Genomic DNA, 18840 nt, shown 5'->3' with positions numbered 1-18840 from the left:
TTGCACCCCCACCAATCAGCTGATTGAAGACGCCTCAGTGCTCATGCGAGTGTACCCAAGTTGAAGGTAACCATTGTAAAAACTATTAGTACAATATACACTGCCCAAAAAAATAAAGGGAACACTTAAACAACACAATGTAACTCCAAGTCAATCACACTTCTGTGAAATCAAACTGTCCACTTAGGAAGCAACACTGAGTGACAATCAATTTCACATGCTGTTGTGCAAATGGGATAGACAACAGGTGGAAATTATAGGCAATTAGCAAGACCCCCCCAATAAAGGAGTGGTTCTGCAGGTGGTGCTCACAGACCACTTCTCAGTTCCTATGCTTCCTGGCTGATGTTTTGGTCACTTTTGAATGCTGGCGGTGCTTTCACTCTAGTGGTAGCATGAGACGGAGTCTACAACCCACACAAGTGGCTCGGGTAGTGCAGCTTATCCAGGATGGCACATCAATGCGAGCTGTGGCAAGAAGGTTTGCTGTGTCTGTCAGCGTAGTGTCCAGAGCATGGAGGCGCTACCAGGAGACAGGCCAGTACATCAGGAGACGTGGAGGAGGCCGTAGGAGGGCAACAACCCAGCAGCAGGACCGCTACCTCCGCCTTTGTGCAAGGAGGAACAGGAGGAGCACTGCCAGAGCCCTGCAAAATGACCTCCAGCAGGCCACAAATATGCATGTGTCTGCTCAAACGGTCAGAAACAGACTCCATGAGGGTGATATGAGGGCCTGACGTCCACAGGTGCAGGACGTTTGGCATTTGCCAGAGAACACCAAGATTGGCAAATTCTGTGCTCTTCACAGATGAAAGCAGGTTCACACTGAGCACATGTGACAGACGTGACAGAGTCTGGAGACGCCGTGGAGAACGTTCTGCTGCCTGCAACATCCTCCAGCATGACCGGTTTGGCATTGGGTCAGTAATGGTGTGGGGTGGCATTTCTTTGGAGGGCCGCACAGCCCTCCATGTGCTCGCCAGAGGTAGCCTGACTGCCATTAGGTACCGAGATGAGATCCTCAGACCCCTTGTGAGACCATCTGCTGGTGCGGTTGGCCCTGGGTTCCTCCTAATGCAAGACAATGCTAGACCTCATGTGGCTGAAGTGTGTCAGCAGTTCCTGCAAGACGAAGGCATTGATGCTATGGACTGGCCCGCCCTTTCCCCAGACCTGAATCCAATTGAGCACATCTGGGATATCATGTCTCGCTCTATCCACCAACGTCACGTTGCACCACAGACTGTCCAGGAGTTGGCAGATGCTTTAGTCCAGGTCTGGGAGGAGATCCCTCAGGAGACCGTCCGCCACCTAATCAGTAGCATGCACAGGCATTGTAGGGAGGTCATACAGGCACGTGGAGGCCACACACACTACTGAGCCTCATTTTGACTTGTTTTAAGGACATTACATCAAAGTTGGATCAGCCTGTAGTGTGTTTTTCCACTTTAATTTTGAGTGTGACTCCAAATCCAGACCTCCATGGGTTGAAAAATTTGATTTCCATTTTTTTTATTTTTGTGTGATTTTGTTGTCAGCACATTCAACTATGTAAAGAACAAAGTATTTCAGAAGAATATTTAATTAACTCAGATCTAGGATGTGTTATTTTTTGTGTTCCCTTTATTTTTTTGAGCAGTGTATAAGTTCCTCATGAGTACCGACTAACCTGGGTGGTTATCTGTAGCAATGTCCTCCTTACACTGGTCATCAACCCTCATATAATTCTCTATACAAATATTGTAAAAGTCAACAGACAGTTGAAAAAGTTGCATGGAAAGTTCTAGAGGAGCATAAGAAAATAATCATGAAGACCAAAAACGACACGAATGAAGTAGTTAAAGGAGCCAAATGGCTGCATAGATATTAGACGATCGTTCAGTGATAAGAACCTCATCCACATGTATATTCAGCATGGCTAGACATGATTCAGGTTGTTTCAGTGGAGGAAGATCAGCTTATTATTTTGGTTGTCTGGGAATAGATAGGTATTGCTGGTTCTTCAGGGCAATTCACATGGGCTGATGATCGAGAACAAACATTCATATAAACGTTCATTTGGCCGTGTAATCATGCTCTTACCACGTGTAATCATGCTCTTGATCTTCTGACAAACAAGCAAACACTAATTTGTTGGTTGACTGCATCATTTAAAAATCCTAATTTGATGGCAGCACATTGCCCCATGTAGATAGAGGATGTACAGCCGACAAAGGAAAACTGTATGGGAATGAACGACTGTATTTATAAATGTTTATCCCATACTAAGGCCTTGTTCACATTTCTGTGTCTGTTTGATGTCTGTGAAAAAATCAGTCCATGTTTCATCTATAAAAGATCAGTGTTTGGCCTGAGTGTCCGTTTTTTACCTTCCGTGTGTCATCCGTATTCCACAGACACTGCTCTGCTGAGAGTTAATTTCCAGAGCATCTCCTATCAGTGGTCAGCGAAAAACAGACCAAACACGGATGCCATCTGTGTTGTGTTCCTGTTTTTCCATAGACTATAATGGGCGTGTTTCGTCTGCACCACATACCAGAGTAGTCCATGTCTCCGTGATTTTTTCACTGACCCAAGGTCATTAAAAAAATACTGATTTGTGAACATACATATTAAAATGAATGGGTATGTGTGGTGCCCGTGAAAAATATGCACACGTCAGTGAAAAACAAAAATATGAAGGAGGCCTAACTAACTATAAGGGTACAGCCACATGACATGCTACAGCAAGTCGCAGAAAAGTTGCTCAACAAAAAACATGTGTGAATTGTCTGCAACTAGCTGTTGCTTGAATATTTTAGAGTTGTGATTTGACTGCAAAAACACAGCAAAGTCACAAGCAAGTCGCACAAGACTTTTAGGTTAATGGAATAAAAGTTGCGTGCGACTTGGGACACAAAATCAAGTCCATATTTGTGTCGCTTCGTAACATCATTGACAATCATTAGATCAAATGTTGCGTGACTTTCTTGTCATGTAACCTTACCCTAAAATCCACATGTACACAAACACACTGAATGAGTACCAGTCAGCATGCTGTATTGTTGATTGGTGCTTGTTAGTGGGCAGAGACTCTACCCTTGTAAAAGGACCCTTATTCCCACCAGCAATCTCCATAGGTTAGGCACAATTGAAAATATATCAATACCCTATACTTGAAGGGTCAGTTGGGTACATCAATAATTCATGTTGACTACCAGAGTATCTTGCTTTTCAAAAGGTCAACATTATACACTGCTCAAAAAAATAAAGGGAACACTTAAACAACACAATGTAACTCCAAGTCAATCACACTTCTGTGAAATCAAACTGTCCACTTAGGAAGCAACACTGAGTGACAATCAATTTCACATGCTGTTGTGCAAATGGGATAGACAACAGGTGGAAATTATAGGCAATTAGCAAGACACCCCCAATAAAGGAGTGGTTCTGCAGATGGTGACCTGACCACTTCTCAGTTCCTATGCTTCCTGGCTGATGTTTTGGTCACTTTTGAATGCTGCCGGTGCTTTCACTCTAGTGGTAGCATGAGACGGAGTCTACAACCCACACAAGTAGCTCAGGTAGTGCAGCTTATCCAGGATGGCACATCAATGTGAGCTGTGGCAAGAAGGTTTGCTGTGTCTGTCAGCGTAGTGTCCAGAGCATGGAGGCGCTACCAGGAGACAGGCCAGTACATCAGGAGACGTGGAGGAGGCCGTAGGAGGGCAACAACCCAGCAGCAGGACCGCTACCTCCGCCTTTGTGCAAGGAGGAACAGGAGGAGCACTGCCAGAGCCCTGCAAAATGACCTCCAGCAGGCCATAAATGTGCATGTGTCTGCTCAAACGGTCAGAAACAGACTCCATGAGGGTGATATGAGGGCCCAATGTCCACAGGTGGGGGTTGTGCTTACAGCCCAACACCGTGCAGGACGTTTGGCATTTGCCAGAAAACACCAAGATTGGCAAATTTGCCACTGGCGCCCTGTGCTCTTCACAGATGAAAGCAGGTTCAAACTGAGCACATGTGACAGACGTGACATAGTCTGGAGACGCCGTGGAGAACGTTCTGCTGCCTGCAACATCCTCCAGCATGACCGGTTTGGCATTGGGTCAGTAATGGTGTGGGGTGGCATTTCTTTGGAGGGCCGCACAGCCCTCCATGTGCTCGCCAGAGGTAGCCTGACAGCCATTAAGTACCGAGATGAGATCCTCAGACCCCTTGTGAGACCATATGCTGGTGTGGTTGGCCCTGGGTTCCTCCTAATGCAAGACAATGCTAGACCTCATGTGGCTGGAGTGTGTCAGCAGTTCCTGCAAGACAAAGGCATTGATGCTATGGACTGGCCCGCCCGTTCCCCAGACCTGAATCCAATTGAGCACATCTGGGACATCACGTCTCGCTCTATCCACCAACGTCACGTTGCACCACAGACTGTCCAGGAGTTGGCAGATGCTTTAGTCCAGGTCTGGGAGGAGATCCCTCAGGAGACCGTCCGCCACCTCATCAGGAGCATGCACAGGCGTTGTAGGGAGGTCATACAGGCACATGGAGGCCACACACACTACTGAGCCTCATTTTGACTTGTTTTAAGGACATTACATCAAAGTTGGATCAGCCTGTAGTGTGTTTTTCCATTTTAATTTTGAGGGTGACTCCAAATCCAGACCTCCATGGGTTAAAAATTTTGATTTCCATTTTTTTTTTTTGGTGGGATTTTGTTGTCAGCACATTCAACTATGTAAAGAACAAAGTATTTCAGAAGAATATTTAATTAATTAAGATCTAGGATGTGTTATTTGTGTGTTCCCTTTATTTTTTTGAGCAGTGTACTTGGCTACATCCATTAGAAGCCATGTCCCATAATTGATTACCGAAGAATCCTATTCTCTACAGAATTCATAGCTGAGAGACAAGTTGCTTTAAACAAAGTTCTTTGTTGAAATAGCTGTAAGATGGCTGCTTAGGACAACATGGATGACTATGCACTAAGACCTAATTTTTCTACAAGTTTCATTTTTTTTAAACTAGTTTGATTGAACAAGTAATACAATGCAAGGCAAAGGCAAAAATATAGTGCCATACCATACACATCCAAGCACAATTACACAAGCAAGTACCCCCTGTAGAAGACAAATATGCACAATATATGTATGCTAAACACAGCATAGATTTCATGTGGAATGCAGGAGCACAGGCCTATAAATGTAGATAGAAATAATGGTAGGAAAACCAACATATGTGTGGATATTGGAATGAACATAGCAAGATGACTATAGTAGAGGATGAACACCACCTTCAAGGATGAGATGTGCGAGAGAGAAGTCCTGATGGACTTAAAAGGTTTGAGGCGAGTATAGAGTGAGAGATTAACTACACTATGCCCCCCTCATACTTTATGGTATTTTCTGCATTTATAGATGGTTTGCTCAAGTGGTATTATAGCATTGATTATGGACTTCCATTTAACAATAGTTGGGAGTCCACCCGCTTCAGCTCAAGAATAACGTTTCTCTCAAAAAATGTGGGTGTAAATGGGACCATTGTTTATCCAGTAACAAACCAAATAAGCAATTTAGTGGGGTCAAAGGGGTTGGACGACCTAGAGGGGGTCGGCGGTGTGTAATGGAGAGCCACAAACTTGTGATCATCATGGACAGAATCCGAGGTTGTCATCCCGTGTGAATCTTTTTATGTTCAACAAAACATGCTTTTCGTAAGAAAGATTTCTCACATTCTGAACATGAAAAAGGCTTCTCCCCTGTGTGACTTCCTTCATGTTGAAGAAGATGTGCTTTTAATGTAAAACATTTCCCACATTCTGAACATGAAAATGGCTTCTTCCCTGTATGAATTCTCTGATGTGTAACAAGAATGGATTTGACACAAAAACTTTTCCCACATTCTGAACATGAATATGGTTTCTCCCCTGTGTGAATTCTCTGATGTCTAACAAGATCTGATTTCCTGCTAAAACATTTTGTACATTCTGAACATGAAAATGGCTTCTCTCCTGTGTGAGTTCTTTGATGTATGATGAGATTCAATTTCTGAGTAAAACATTTCCCACATTCTGAACATGAAAAAGGCTGCTCCCCTTTGTGACTTCTTTCATGTTGAAGAAGATTTGAGTTCAAAGTAAAACATTTACCACATTCCGAACATGAATATGGTTTCTCTCCTGTGTGAATTCTCTGATGTCCAACAAGATCTGATTTCCTGGTCAAACATTTCCCACATTCTGAGCATGAAAATGGCTTCTCTCCTGTGTGACTTCTTTGATGTATGGTGAGATTTGATTTAGAAGGAAAACATTTCCCACATACTAAACATGGAAATGGCTTCTCTCCTGTGTGGCTTCTTTGATGTATGATGAGATTTAATTTTTGAGTAAAACACTTCCCACATTCTGAACATGAAAATGGCTTCTCTCCTGTGTGACTTCTTTGATGTATGACAAGACCTGAATTAGAAGGAAAATATTTCCCACATTCTGAACATGAAAAAGTCTTTTTCTTTGACTGACTTCTTTGACGTACAACACCCTTTCTGTGAGTTATATTTTGCCTAACAGTCTGTGATGAATCAGAAGATATAAGATGTTTAGAAGGATCAGATGATAGATCTTTGCAGTGAACGGCTGAGGGTACATCTGGGATAATGTAATGCTCTTCAAATTTGTCTTGTGTGACACCAAGATCATTGGCTTTAGAATCTGAAGATATGAAATGGTCCTTTGTATTCCTGGTACAGTTATCTGCCAATAATAAAACTGAACATATTATTTTTGAATTCTATAAGATTAACCCCTTCCCCTTTTCTACGTTTTGGTCTTGATGACCAAGCAATTTTTTTATTTTTTCCATCGTCGCATTCCAAGACCTATAGCTTTTCTATTTTTCTGTCGAAGTAATCATATGAGGGCTTGTTTTTTGTGGATCAAATTGTAGTTTTTAATGCCATCATTTTGGGGTACACATTACTTACAGATTTAAATGTATTAACTCTTTCTCGGGTGGATAAGAAAAAGTAATAATGCCCCAGAATTTTTATCTTTTGGCATAAATAACATTATAATTTTACTCACTGGGTCAGTACGAACACAGTGATACCAAATATATATAGCTTTTCTTTTAACATTTACTTTCATGAGGTCTTGATTTTTTTCAGGATAACTTGTACTTTTCAACGATATTTTGGGGTACATAACACTTTTTGTTTTTTTTTTGTGAAGGATAAGAAAAAAAATAGCAATTCCAGCATAGATTTTGATGGTGTTCACAATACAGGATAAATGACATATTAATTATGTAGTGCCGCTAATTACGGATTCGGTAATACCAAATATGTAGACAGTATTTTATTTTTGCAATTGTTTCCATTGAAAAGCTTTTTTCAATGGAAAAAAATGCATTTTTTTTTACATTTTTTTTAAACATTTACTAGTCCCATAAGGGAACTTTAATAGGTGATCCTATGATCGCGTCTATAATACATTTGTATTTCTAATACAGTGCATGAATTATCCTGTCAGTGCTATACTGACTGTAACCAGCAGGCGTCAGAGAGTTGCAGCCTGCTAGGAATATTTCAGGCAGGCTTGGGGCCTTCATTAGTTTCCCAGATGCCATCAAAGACATTGCAGGGTACTGATGGGAGACAGAGGGAGCTACCACTCTCTGAACCACTTAAATGCTATTGTCCGCAGCATCACTATTGTAAATTGGCATCACTAATTGTCTGTTTCATCTAAGGGATTAAGCGGCTCGGATTGGCACCTCCGCTGGTCCAGAGCGCTGAGCCCTTGCTCTCTGCTGTAAAAAAGATCCATGCAGCGCTTATTCTAGGTTGCCTTTTTATGGTGGCCTAGAATAAAAAACACACTAATGACAGCTGTAAAAAGTCATATCAGTGGTCATTAAGGGGTTAAAATTATTTTGATATTTTATAACATTTCTGTATTAAAACATTCCATACAAATAGCAAAACAACTGAATTATTAACTAAAACAGTGGTGGCAAAGTAGATCACAATCTGAAGGCAGATTTGCACCACACAATTGTCTGTCCAATCATCAGAAATGAAGTTTAGTATAAACCTTGTTCCCAATAATTGCCTGCTCAGTCGCCACATGTCAATGCACCTTAACAGTAGACCTTTGAGCAAGCACCATTAGTTCATAATGTAAGGCCAACAAGCTGTTCTCTTCCAGTTTTCCACTTCTGTGTTGAAACCAGCGTCTTCATAGGGTCATGGTGCAGTCTGTCTGTCACCAGACGCTTCTATTTCAAAAGTTTATCATTTTAAATAAAGCAAATACATATGGACGTAACATTTACATCACAGAATGTCACAGGAGACAAAAAACAAGTGATTAGTGAACCAAAATGCTGAGATGATGCTGCTTGCCCCGAGGTAGGAATTGCTATCTAGATTATGCACGTACTCAACCTGCCCAGACTCTGGACTGTATTTAGACCACATCTTTTGCCTGCTCCCATGATACTTCACACCCTTGTGGGTCAGCAGCCAACTACACCAAGAATACTCCACTAGGTAGTGACCTGGTTGGTTCATTGCCGCGAAGTCCAGATCCCTGTACAAGGGTTAAAGGGTGAATACCAGGGAACTGCCAGGACAAATAAACCAAAACAAATCTTTTATACTTTTCACTCCCTCCTCAACCCTAATGTGCATGTGCCCATCGCTGATCTCTGTGCTCAATACCTGGCCTGGCTCAAAGATAAGATTGATCACCGGACGTATTTAGTACCAGCCAAATTACATCGCTTTTACCCAGAGGTTCCCTCTACTTGCTTTCGGGGATGTGATGAGGAGGGCACGATGCTCCATACCTGGTGGACTTGCCCAGTGGTGGCCAGGCTATGGGGACGCATCTGTGACCTGCTCTCTTCTCTACTGGGGTGCGTCCTCCTCCCCACACCCTCGGTCCTGCTACTTGGCGACAAGCCGTCGAAATTAACAAATGCCAAATTCAAATTGACCCAATTTATCCTGCTTGCGGCTAGAATCTACATTGCCTCCCAGTGGCGTTCCTTGTCACTAAGCTATCAAGCAGTAATTGATAGAGTCAACAAGATATACCAATCTGAAAGGATGTCGGCAATTCGCTCAGATACATTTGCTTTGTTTGAAAGAGTCTGGGAGCCCTGGTCGTCCTCTTCACACTCTATCGACCTCTCCCTTTATAGGGGGCTCTGATAATTTGTCATGGATGTACTGTACACTGAAGGGGGGTTATGCAGTGATGAATCTTTCTACTCTTGATCGCCTCCTGACACCAGACCTATGTACCTTGTAAGTATAAGTCTAATACCCCTGATTTCCTGACGCTTCCCTTTTATTTAATTCTTATTTTATGTGTGTCTTTTTGTTTTATTTAATTTTTATTTTATTTTATATGTTGGAATGTACAAATAACTGGACTCCAAGTCCCCTGTATTAAGTACATTTTACTGTACACCTTATTATTGAAAAAATAATCCAATAAATACTATTGAAACACAAAGATAAGATTGATAACAGGTAATAATCTCCCACTCCACAACCAGCATCGATCCCTCTCTCTCCCACATATTCCTCTTGTTCTTTCTTATCATTTGACCCTATAACAAAAGAAAATGTTTCCAAGCTCCTCTCTTCTTCTCTGATCCTATTTCCTCAAACCTCCTCCGGTCCCTCTCCCCAGCTGTCATTAATCACCTAACTACAATATTGCTTCTCTTAAGACCCCCATATACATTTAAGATATCTGGAAGTGGTTTTCTCCTCTCACCTCAGTGAATACACATATACGGTTGGCCCAATAGAAGGATTTCATTTCAATTTCATTTAATTCCTTGAAATCCTAGAATAGAATGTACCCAAGAAGTGTACCCAAGTTGGGGGTACCTATGAAAATACTAGAAGTAAAATATGCATTATTTTAATTAACAGAATAAATGTTAAATTCTTCATCATGCGGGCTCACCTGAGCTGTTATCTGTAGGAATGTCTTTACACTGGTCATCACCACCCCAATATGTCTTTTTAAGAATGTCTTCCTTACATCGGTCATCACCCCTCACATATGTCTTTGCAGCATTAATATTGTTCTGATCTTTACTCCGATTCAAAAGCTGTTGAAGAAAATATTGTAAAAGTCACAAGACAGTCGAAGAAGTTGCATGAGAAGTTCTAGAGGGGCATAAAAAAAAACGTTCATTATCATGACAACCAAAAATAACATGAAGTAAGTTGTTATCTGAGCTAAATGGCTGCAAGGCTCCTAGAAGCAGAACCTCATTCACTTGTATATTAAGCATGGCTAGACATGATTCAGGTTGTTTCAGTGAAGGAAGATCAGCTTCCAATGCTGGTTCGGAGTAGATAAGCATTAATCCAACATGCTGGTTCTTTAGGGTAATTTACATGGACTGATTATACAGTACAAATGTAGTGCCCTGGAGCAGGGGTACTGTGAAGTTTTTTGCATTTTATATGTTATGATATGGATTAGGCAGTGGCTGAGGGACAGACAACAGAGGGTTGTAGTCAATGGAGTATATTCAGACCATGGTCTTGTTACCAGTGGGGTACCTCAGGGATCTGTTCTGGGACCCATATTGTTTAATATCTTTATCAGCGAAATTGCAGAAGGCCTCGATGGTAAGGTGTGACTTTTTGCTGATGACACAAAGATTTGTAACAGGGTTGATGTTCCTGGAGGGATACACCAAATGGAAAAGGACTTAGGAAAACTAGAGGAATGGTCAAAAATCTGGCAACTAAAATTTAATGTTGATAAGTGCAAGATAATGCACCTGGGACGTAAAAACCCAAGAGCAGAATATAAAATCAGTAATACAGTCCTAACCTCAGTATCTGAGGAAAGGGATTTAGGGGTCATTATTTCAGAAGACTTATAGGTAGGCAGACCATGTCATAGAGCAGCAGGAAATGGTAGCAGAATTCTTGGGTGTATAGGGAGAGGCATTACCAGTAGAAAGAGGGAGGTGCTCATGCCGCTCTACAGAGCACTAGTGAGACCTCATCTGGAGTATTGTGCTCAGTACTGGAGACCATATCTCCAGAAGGATATTGATACTTTGGAGAGAGTTCAGAGAAGAGCTACTAAACTAGTACATGGATTGCAGGATAAAACTTACCAGGAAAGATTAAAGGACCTTAACATGTATAGCTTGGAAGAAAGACGAGACAGAGGGGATATGATAGAAACTGCTAAATACATAAAGGGAATCAACAAGGTAAAAGAGGAAAGAATATTTAAAAGAAGAAAAACTGCTACAAGAGGACATAGTTTTAAATTAGAGGGGCAAAGGTTTAAAAGTAATATCAGGAAGTATTACTTTACTGAGAGAGTAGTGGATGCATGGAATAGCCTTCCTGCAGAAGTGGTAGCTGCAAATACAGTGAAGGAGTTTAAGCATGCATGGGATAGGCATAAGGCCATCCTTCATATAAGATAGGGCCAAGGGCTATTCATAGTATTCAGATATATTGGGCAGACTAGATGGGCCAAATGGTTCTTATCTGCCGACACATTCTATGTTTCTATATACATTCACCTAAAGAATTATTAGGAACACCATACTAATACGGTGTTGGACCCCCTTTTGCCTTCAGAACTGCCTTAATTCTACGTGGCATTGATTTAACAAGGTGCTGATAGCATTCTTTAGAAATGTTGGCCCATATTGATAGGAGAGCATCTTGCAGTTGATGGAGATTTGAGGGATGCACATCCAGGGCACGAAGCTCCCGTTCCACCACATGCCAAAGATGCTCTATTGGGTTGAGATCTGGTGACTGTGGGGGCCAGTTTAGTACAGTGAACTCATTGTCATGTTCAAGAAACCAATTTGAAATGATTCGAGCTTTGTGACATGGTGCATTATCCTGCTGGAAGTAGCCATCAGAGGATGGATACATGTTCTCATTCTGCTTACGCCAAATTCGGACTCTACCATTTGAATGTCTCAACAGAAATCAAGACTCATTAGACCAGGCAACATTTTTCCAGTCTTCAACAGTATTGTAATCACAGGGTACAACCTGTTGTAAAACATAGCTTTTAATCTAATTTATACATAAAATAACAAACTCCCATAGACACACATAGAAAAAGAACAAAAAAAGTTATAACCTTGATGACATGAGATGATGCTGTAATGTCCAATGCCATGGGTAAATGATGGACGAAGTGGACAGTCATGGATACTGATCTGTCCCTATACCTGGCCCTAGGCTTGGAACCCCTGCCTAGGAATGGAATGGCCGCCCTGATAAGGACGATCCCGTGTTCTGGAACCTCCTGGTGGGTCCTAAATGAACCCTATGATGCAGGTGGATCCCTATTAGGGGGCCTACTCTAGGTAAACAGAACAAAAAGAAAGAAAAATACAGTATAAGGAGCAATAGACCGCCCACATCCGTGGATGCTGCGTCTCGTGGGTGGACTATTGCTAGCAAGAATAACGTCATACAAGGTTTACAGACAACCACATGTGTGATTATCCATGAGTATATATATCATCAGATAAACGATATCAATGTGTAATCTTCACACACCAGAATAATTGTGTGATATTATTACACTCAGAATAGCCGTACACATTTGTACATGCTAGTGTATAAGTAAGATATATACACACACGCTAGGCACCAGGAGCACTGCCTCCTAGATTGGTGGCATACAGTCAGGTGCCAAAGTCCCAACGCGTTTCACCCTAATTGATTGCCGGGTTCCTCAGGGGACATATTCTAGTACAATGCTGTTTATTTGGCATCGGTAAGAGGTAGCGAAGCAGTCAGCAGGCACCTCAGTTATGATGACATAATTTGACCAGATTATTTACTGGTCGATTCAGTTCATTCATAAAATAGCTTGAGAAGGTCAGATATAACGACCGTATTAGAGGACCTTTGAAAAGCACAAGGTGAGTAAATCACTTGCCATAGTAGATATAGAGCATAAGGTACAGACTCAAACAAGGGTAAACCGACTCATGCAAGCATAAGTGGTTCCCAGATAGATAATTGGAGTGACAACCTTCTAAGACAATCTCATCTGTGCAATACCATGTGTGATAGACACTGAGATAACAAACAAGTAACCAGATACTACTTGCATGTCCGGATACAGCCTAGGAGGCCCCACACTGTTCATGGGGTTAGCAGTATCACTCCAGCCGTAGTCCGTGTGCACACTGTTGGGGGCAGAAAAAATAATAATAATCAGCATTCTAAGCCAAATAAGGCCATAGACACCAACCTGTAACAGGTAATAAGAACCCCCAATACTCAGAAAAAACTCACGGATAATGGTGCCTCATTGGTCCTGTGTGTGAGGTCGCCATGTAGGAAAACCTATCCTGTTTAAATCAACCACACACAGTTAATGGTGGGAGGGGCCGGACATATCCAGCCTATCCCTGTCCAGGCCTCAATTGGGCGTGGACCTGTGATGTAAGGTGCCCAGTGAACGCCCATATTGGGTGTGTATGACTCCCTGGATGTCACGGATGGTGTACAGGAAACAAGACAATGCAATACAATTAATGACTCACTGGATCCACAACTAAGGAACAAAAGGGAGACCCCTACATGAGACCTGCCACTCTCCCTAATTGCTCAGCCTATGCGAACACCCCAAAGGTGGATGGGCGCATATCCACGTACCTCGGCTATCTAATACCTGAAGACCCTACAATAGTGAGGGGACACGACCACCGGCTCCCTACACAAGACACAGAGGGAGTCAGGGTCACCTGAAAATCCAGCAGACAGAAAATCACAAATAAAGGAACAGCACTTATCTTGCAGAGGACTGAGGAATAGAAACAGCATGCACACACACTCCAGGAAGTTGTATAAGCCGCACACTACTGCATTATGGGGAGGAACTTAAAGGGAAGCAATCAGTCCAACTGCATGACAGCTGAGATAGACTAACGAGATGAGAAACTTAACCAAAACAAAGAAACTCAAGGAGGAGGATCTGGAAAGCTCCTGTCAGAGCTTCTCAGCTGTCTGGTTGTGACAGTACCCCTCCCTCTACGAGTGGACTCCGGACACTCAGGGCCCACCTTCTCAGGATGGGACCTATGGAAAGCCCTGATGAGACGAGTGGCCTTAATGTCCGTCACTGGGACCCACATCCTCTCCTCAGGACCATAACCCTCCCAATGAACGAGGTACTGGAGGGAACCGCGGACAAGACGAGAATCCACAATCCTAGACACCTGAAATTCAAGATTTCCATCAACCATAATCGGAGGAGGAGGCAAAGGCGAGGGTACAATAGGTTGAACATAAGGTTTCAATAAGGACTTATGAAAAACATTATGGATCTTCCAAGTCTGAGGAAGATCAAGACGGTAGGCAACAGGATTGATGACAGACAGGATCTTGTAAGGCCCAATAAACCTAGGACCCAACTTCCAGGAGGGAACCTTCAATTTGATATTCTTGGTAGACAACCACACCAGATCACCAACATTCAGGTCCGGACCAGGCACAAGTCTCTTATCTGCCACACGCTTATATCTCTCACTCATGCTCTTTAGATTATCCTGAATCTTTTGCCAAATAGATGACAAAGACGAGGAGAATCTGTCCTCATCAGGTAAACCAGAAGACCCCTCTCCCGAGAAAGTCCCAAACTGCGGATGAAACCCATATGCACCAAAAAATGGTGACTTATCAGAGGACTTCTGACGACGGTTATTTAAAGCAAACTCAGCAAGGGACAAAAAAGAACACCAATCCTCCTGATTCTCCGCCACAAAACAGCGCAGATATGTCTCCAGATTCTGATTGACGCGCTCTGTCTGGCCATTCGACTGCGGGTGGAAAGCAGAAGAGAATGACAACCGAACCCCCAAGCGAGAACAGAAAGCCTTCCAGAATCTGGAAACAAACTGCGTGCCCCTATCAGAGACTATGTCTGAAGGAATACCATGCAATTTGACAATGTGGTCAATAAATGCCTGCGCCAGCGTCTTAGCATTGGGCAAACCAGGAAAAGGGATGAAATGCACCATTTTGCTAAAACGGTCCACCACCACCAGAATCACAGTCTTCCCCGAGGAACGAGGCAAGTCCGTTATGAAGTCCATGGACAGATGTGTCCAAGGACGGGAAGGAATGGGTAAGGGAAGGAGAGGACCTGATGGCAGTGAATGAGGGACTTTGGCACGAGCGCAAGTCTCGCAAGCTGCCACAAAACCCTCAACCGACTTACGAGCTCAGGCCACCAGAATCTCCGAGCGATGAGATCCAGTGTGGCTCTTGCTCCCGGGTGCCCAGCAAGGACCGTATCGCGGTGTTCCTTAAAAATCTTGTGTCTCAAAGCGAGAGGCACAAACAACCTCCCAGGAGGACAAAGATCAGGAGCCTCTGACTGGGCTGCCTGCACCTCTGCCTCCAATTCAGGAAAAAGAGCAGAGACCACCACACCTTCAGCCAAAATGGGACCCGGGTCTTCAAAATTCCCACCTCCCGGAAAACAACGTGACAGGGCATCTGCCTTCACATTCTTAACCCCAGGGCGGAACGTGACAACAAAATTAAACCTTGAAAAGAACAAAGACCATCTGGCCTGTCTCGGGTTCAGACGCTTGGCTGACTCCAAGTAGGCCAGATTTTTATGGTCAGTAAACACGGTAATAGGGTGTCTGGCTCCCTCTAGCCAATGGCGCCATTCCTCAAAAGGCAACTTGATTGCCAACAATTCCCTATCTCCCACATCATAATTTCTCTCTGCGGAGGAGAGTTTCTTCGAGAAAAAGGCACATGGTTGCCATTTGGGAGGAGAGGTACCCTGAGACAAGACCGCACCCACCCCTACCTCAGAAGCATCAACCTCAACTATGAAGGGTAACGAAATATCAGGTTGTACCAGGATGGGAGCGGAAGCAAAACTCTCCTTGATATTAGAAAAGGCCTTACGCGCCTCTACCGACCAGGAAGAAAAATCTACCCCCTTTCTGGTCATATCAGTGAGTGGTTTAACAACAGAGGAATAATTCAAAATAAATTTCCTGTAATAATTAGCAAAGCCCAAAAAACGCATCAGCGCCTTCTGATTCTCAGGAAGCTCCCACTCAAGCACAGCGCGGACCTTCTCGGGGTCCATGCGAAAACCAGAAGCGGAGAGAAGAAACCCCAGAAATTGAATTTCTGGAACCGCAAACATACATTTTTCCAGTTTCGCGTATAATTTATTCTCCCGCAGGATGAGCAAGACCTGACGTAAGTGTTCCTTATGAGTCTTGAAATCAGGAGAAAAAATCAAAATGTCATCCAAATACACTAATACAAATTTTCCCATTAAATGATAAAAAATGCTGTTCACGAAATGCTGAAAAACGGCTGGGGCATTCATCAAACCAAAAGGCATAACCAAATTCTCAAAATGGCCCTCAGGGGTATTGAAAGCCGTCTTCCATTCGTCTCCTTCTCTGACCCTGACCAGGTTGTATGCCCCTCTTAGGTCTAATTTGGAAAAGACTTTAGCCCCAACAACCTGGTTAAACAGGTCCGGGATCAGAGGAAGCGGATAAGGGTCACGAATAGTGATACTGTTCAGCTCCCTGAAATCCAGACAAGGTCTTAAAGAACCATCTTTTTTCTTAACAAAGAAAAAACCAGCGGCAACAGGTGACTTCGAGGGTCGTATGTGTCCTTTTCTCAGACTCTCAGAGATATAAGCACGCATAGCGACCCTCTCAGGTTGGGAAAGATTGTATAAACGAGATTTAGGCAGCTTGGCGCCTGGGATGAGATTAATAGGGCAATCGTACTCCCTGTGTGGGGGCAAATCCTGAACTCCACTCTCAGAGAAGACATCCGAAAATTCAGAGAGGAAAGGTGGTACAGTCTTAGTAGAAACCTCAGAAACAGATGTCATGAGGCAATTCTCTCTGCAAAAGTCACTCCAACCATTTATTTGCCTCGCTTGCCAATCAATGGTGGTGTTATGTTTAGTGAGCCAGGGTAGCCCCAACACTAGAGGAGTAGGCAAACCGCTAAGAACGAAACATGACACATCCTCAACATGAGCATCACTCACAATTAAACGGATATTGTGAACTATGCCCTTTAATGATTTCTGAGAAAGTGGAGCGGAATCAATAGCAAAAACAGGAATATCCTTTCCCAAAGTGCATACCTGGAAACCATGAGTTATTGCAAATTGATTATCAATGAGATTGACAGCTGCTCCACTATCCACAAAAATCTCACAAAAAATGCTCTTGCTCTCTAGCGCCACCCTAGCAGGCAGGACAAAACGGGAACTACAAGCAAACGGAAAACCTTCAATTTCCGCCTCAACCCTGCCAATAGTAACAGACGGAACATTTTTAAAAGATTTTTTCCTTTTTGTTTCTTTATTACTCCCAGAAGACTGCCTGAATCTCCTAGAGGGACAAACATTTGCCAAATGATTTATACCTCCACAACAAAAACAAGCCCTCCCATGCGGGCTGAATCCTCTATTGTCAGAGGCAATCAACCCCAGCTGCATGGGCTCCTGCTCAGAAGGGGCTGACAGCGACTGAGACCCCTGCGCACAGAAAGAGACCGCTGCACTGTCCCGGGACTGAGTATGACAGGAAACAAGACAATGCAATACAATTAATGACTCACTGGATCCACAACTAAGGAACAAAAGGGAGACCCCTACATGAGACCTGCCACTCTCCCTAATTGCTCAGCCTATGCGAACACCCCAAAGGTGGATGGGCGCATATCCACGTACCTCGGCTATCTAATACCTGAAGACCCTACAATAGTGAGGGGACACGACCACCGGCTCCCTACACAAGACACGGAGGGAGTCAGGGTCACCTGAAAATCCAGCAGACAGAAAATCACAAATAAAGGAACAGCACTTATCTTGCAGAGGACTGAGGAATAGAAACAGCATGCACACACACTCCAGGAAGTTGTATAAGCCGCACACTACTGCATTATGGGGAGGAACTTAAAGGGAAGCAATCAGTCCAACTGCATGACAGCTGAGATAGACTAACGAGATGAGAAACTTAACCAAAACAAAGAAACTCAAGGAGGAGGATCTGGAAAGCTCCTGTCAGAGCTTCTCAGCTGTCTGGTTGTGACACTGGATGACTGACAACTCCAATATTTAATACGTTTTATGTTATATTGCGCCGTGTGTCGCCCACATAGAATGCGCCTCATTGATATAGGTCAGATTAATCCTGGTAAGGTAATATCCACCTGACGGCATCAGAACGATGAATGATGACGTCACCGATAGGACCCGATCACATGGTCTGGCCGGCGGAGCGTCATCAGCCCAGTGTCAGGGCCCAGCCTAATGACGTTGCCGGTCACCTCCGATCACGTGGCTAGGCAAATATAGTGAAGCACAGTTAGGTGCTAGCGGCGCTCCTGTTCTATCATGATGTCAATCCGGCCCAGTGAGATAAACAAAACTCATCATAATAAATATAAAATATAAAAAGAACCGTGTTGCATCCGATTTATGCAACCATGATTTGTAAGTAACAGACAGTTTGCATGAAATAAGTGCGCTGAGCACAAGCCGAAAATGAATAGGGTTGAGGCAGCAAATGGGACAAATACACATCAGATACACAATGCTGGGAGGGATCATATTCATGGGATCGATACTGGGAGGGATAATATTCATAGGATAGGTATCCTGCAGGTGTAATAACGCTATTAATGAATTCTTTGTCATGTCATAGTGGATAGAGTTAATAGTCCATATATATATATAAATTGATCCATACACGGGGTAAATAGAAGCGCAAAACAGTGTTATAGGGATGGCCACTAATCCCC

General features: G+C 43.2%; 1 protein-coding gene across 1 annotated transcript in view; it reads right to left on the bottom strand.

The window, feature by feature from the left end:
• Positions 1-5075: 5075 nt before the first annotated feature.
• The window catches only part of LOC120992104 (zinc finger protein 436-like), a 442874-nt gene continuing 429109 nt past the window's right edge, over positions 5076-18840 (bottom strand). Inside the window, exons 9-10 of the mRNA XM_040420873.1 lie at positions 9974-10121; positions 5076-6739 (exon numbers count right to left, since the gene is read on the bottom strand). Coding sequence (XP_040276807.1) covers positions 5655-6739; positions 9974-10121 — 1233 coding nt within the window. The 3' untranslated portion in view covers positions 5076-5654. The remainder of the gene's footprint in view (positions 6740-9973; positions 10122-18840) is intronic.

The sequence above is a fragment of the Bufo bufo genome, chromosome 2, assembly GCF_905171765.1.
Source record: "Bufo bufo chromosome 2, aBufBuf1.1, whole genome shotgun sequence".
In the NCBI taxonomy this organism is placed as follows: Eukaryota; Metazoa; Chordata; class Amphibia; order Anura; family Bufonidae; genus Bufo; species Bufo bufo.
Note: the sequence above shows the minus strand (reverse complement) of the source record. Positions and strands in the feature narration are given on the sequence as shown.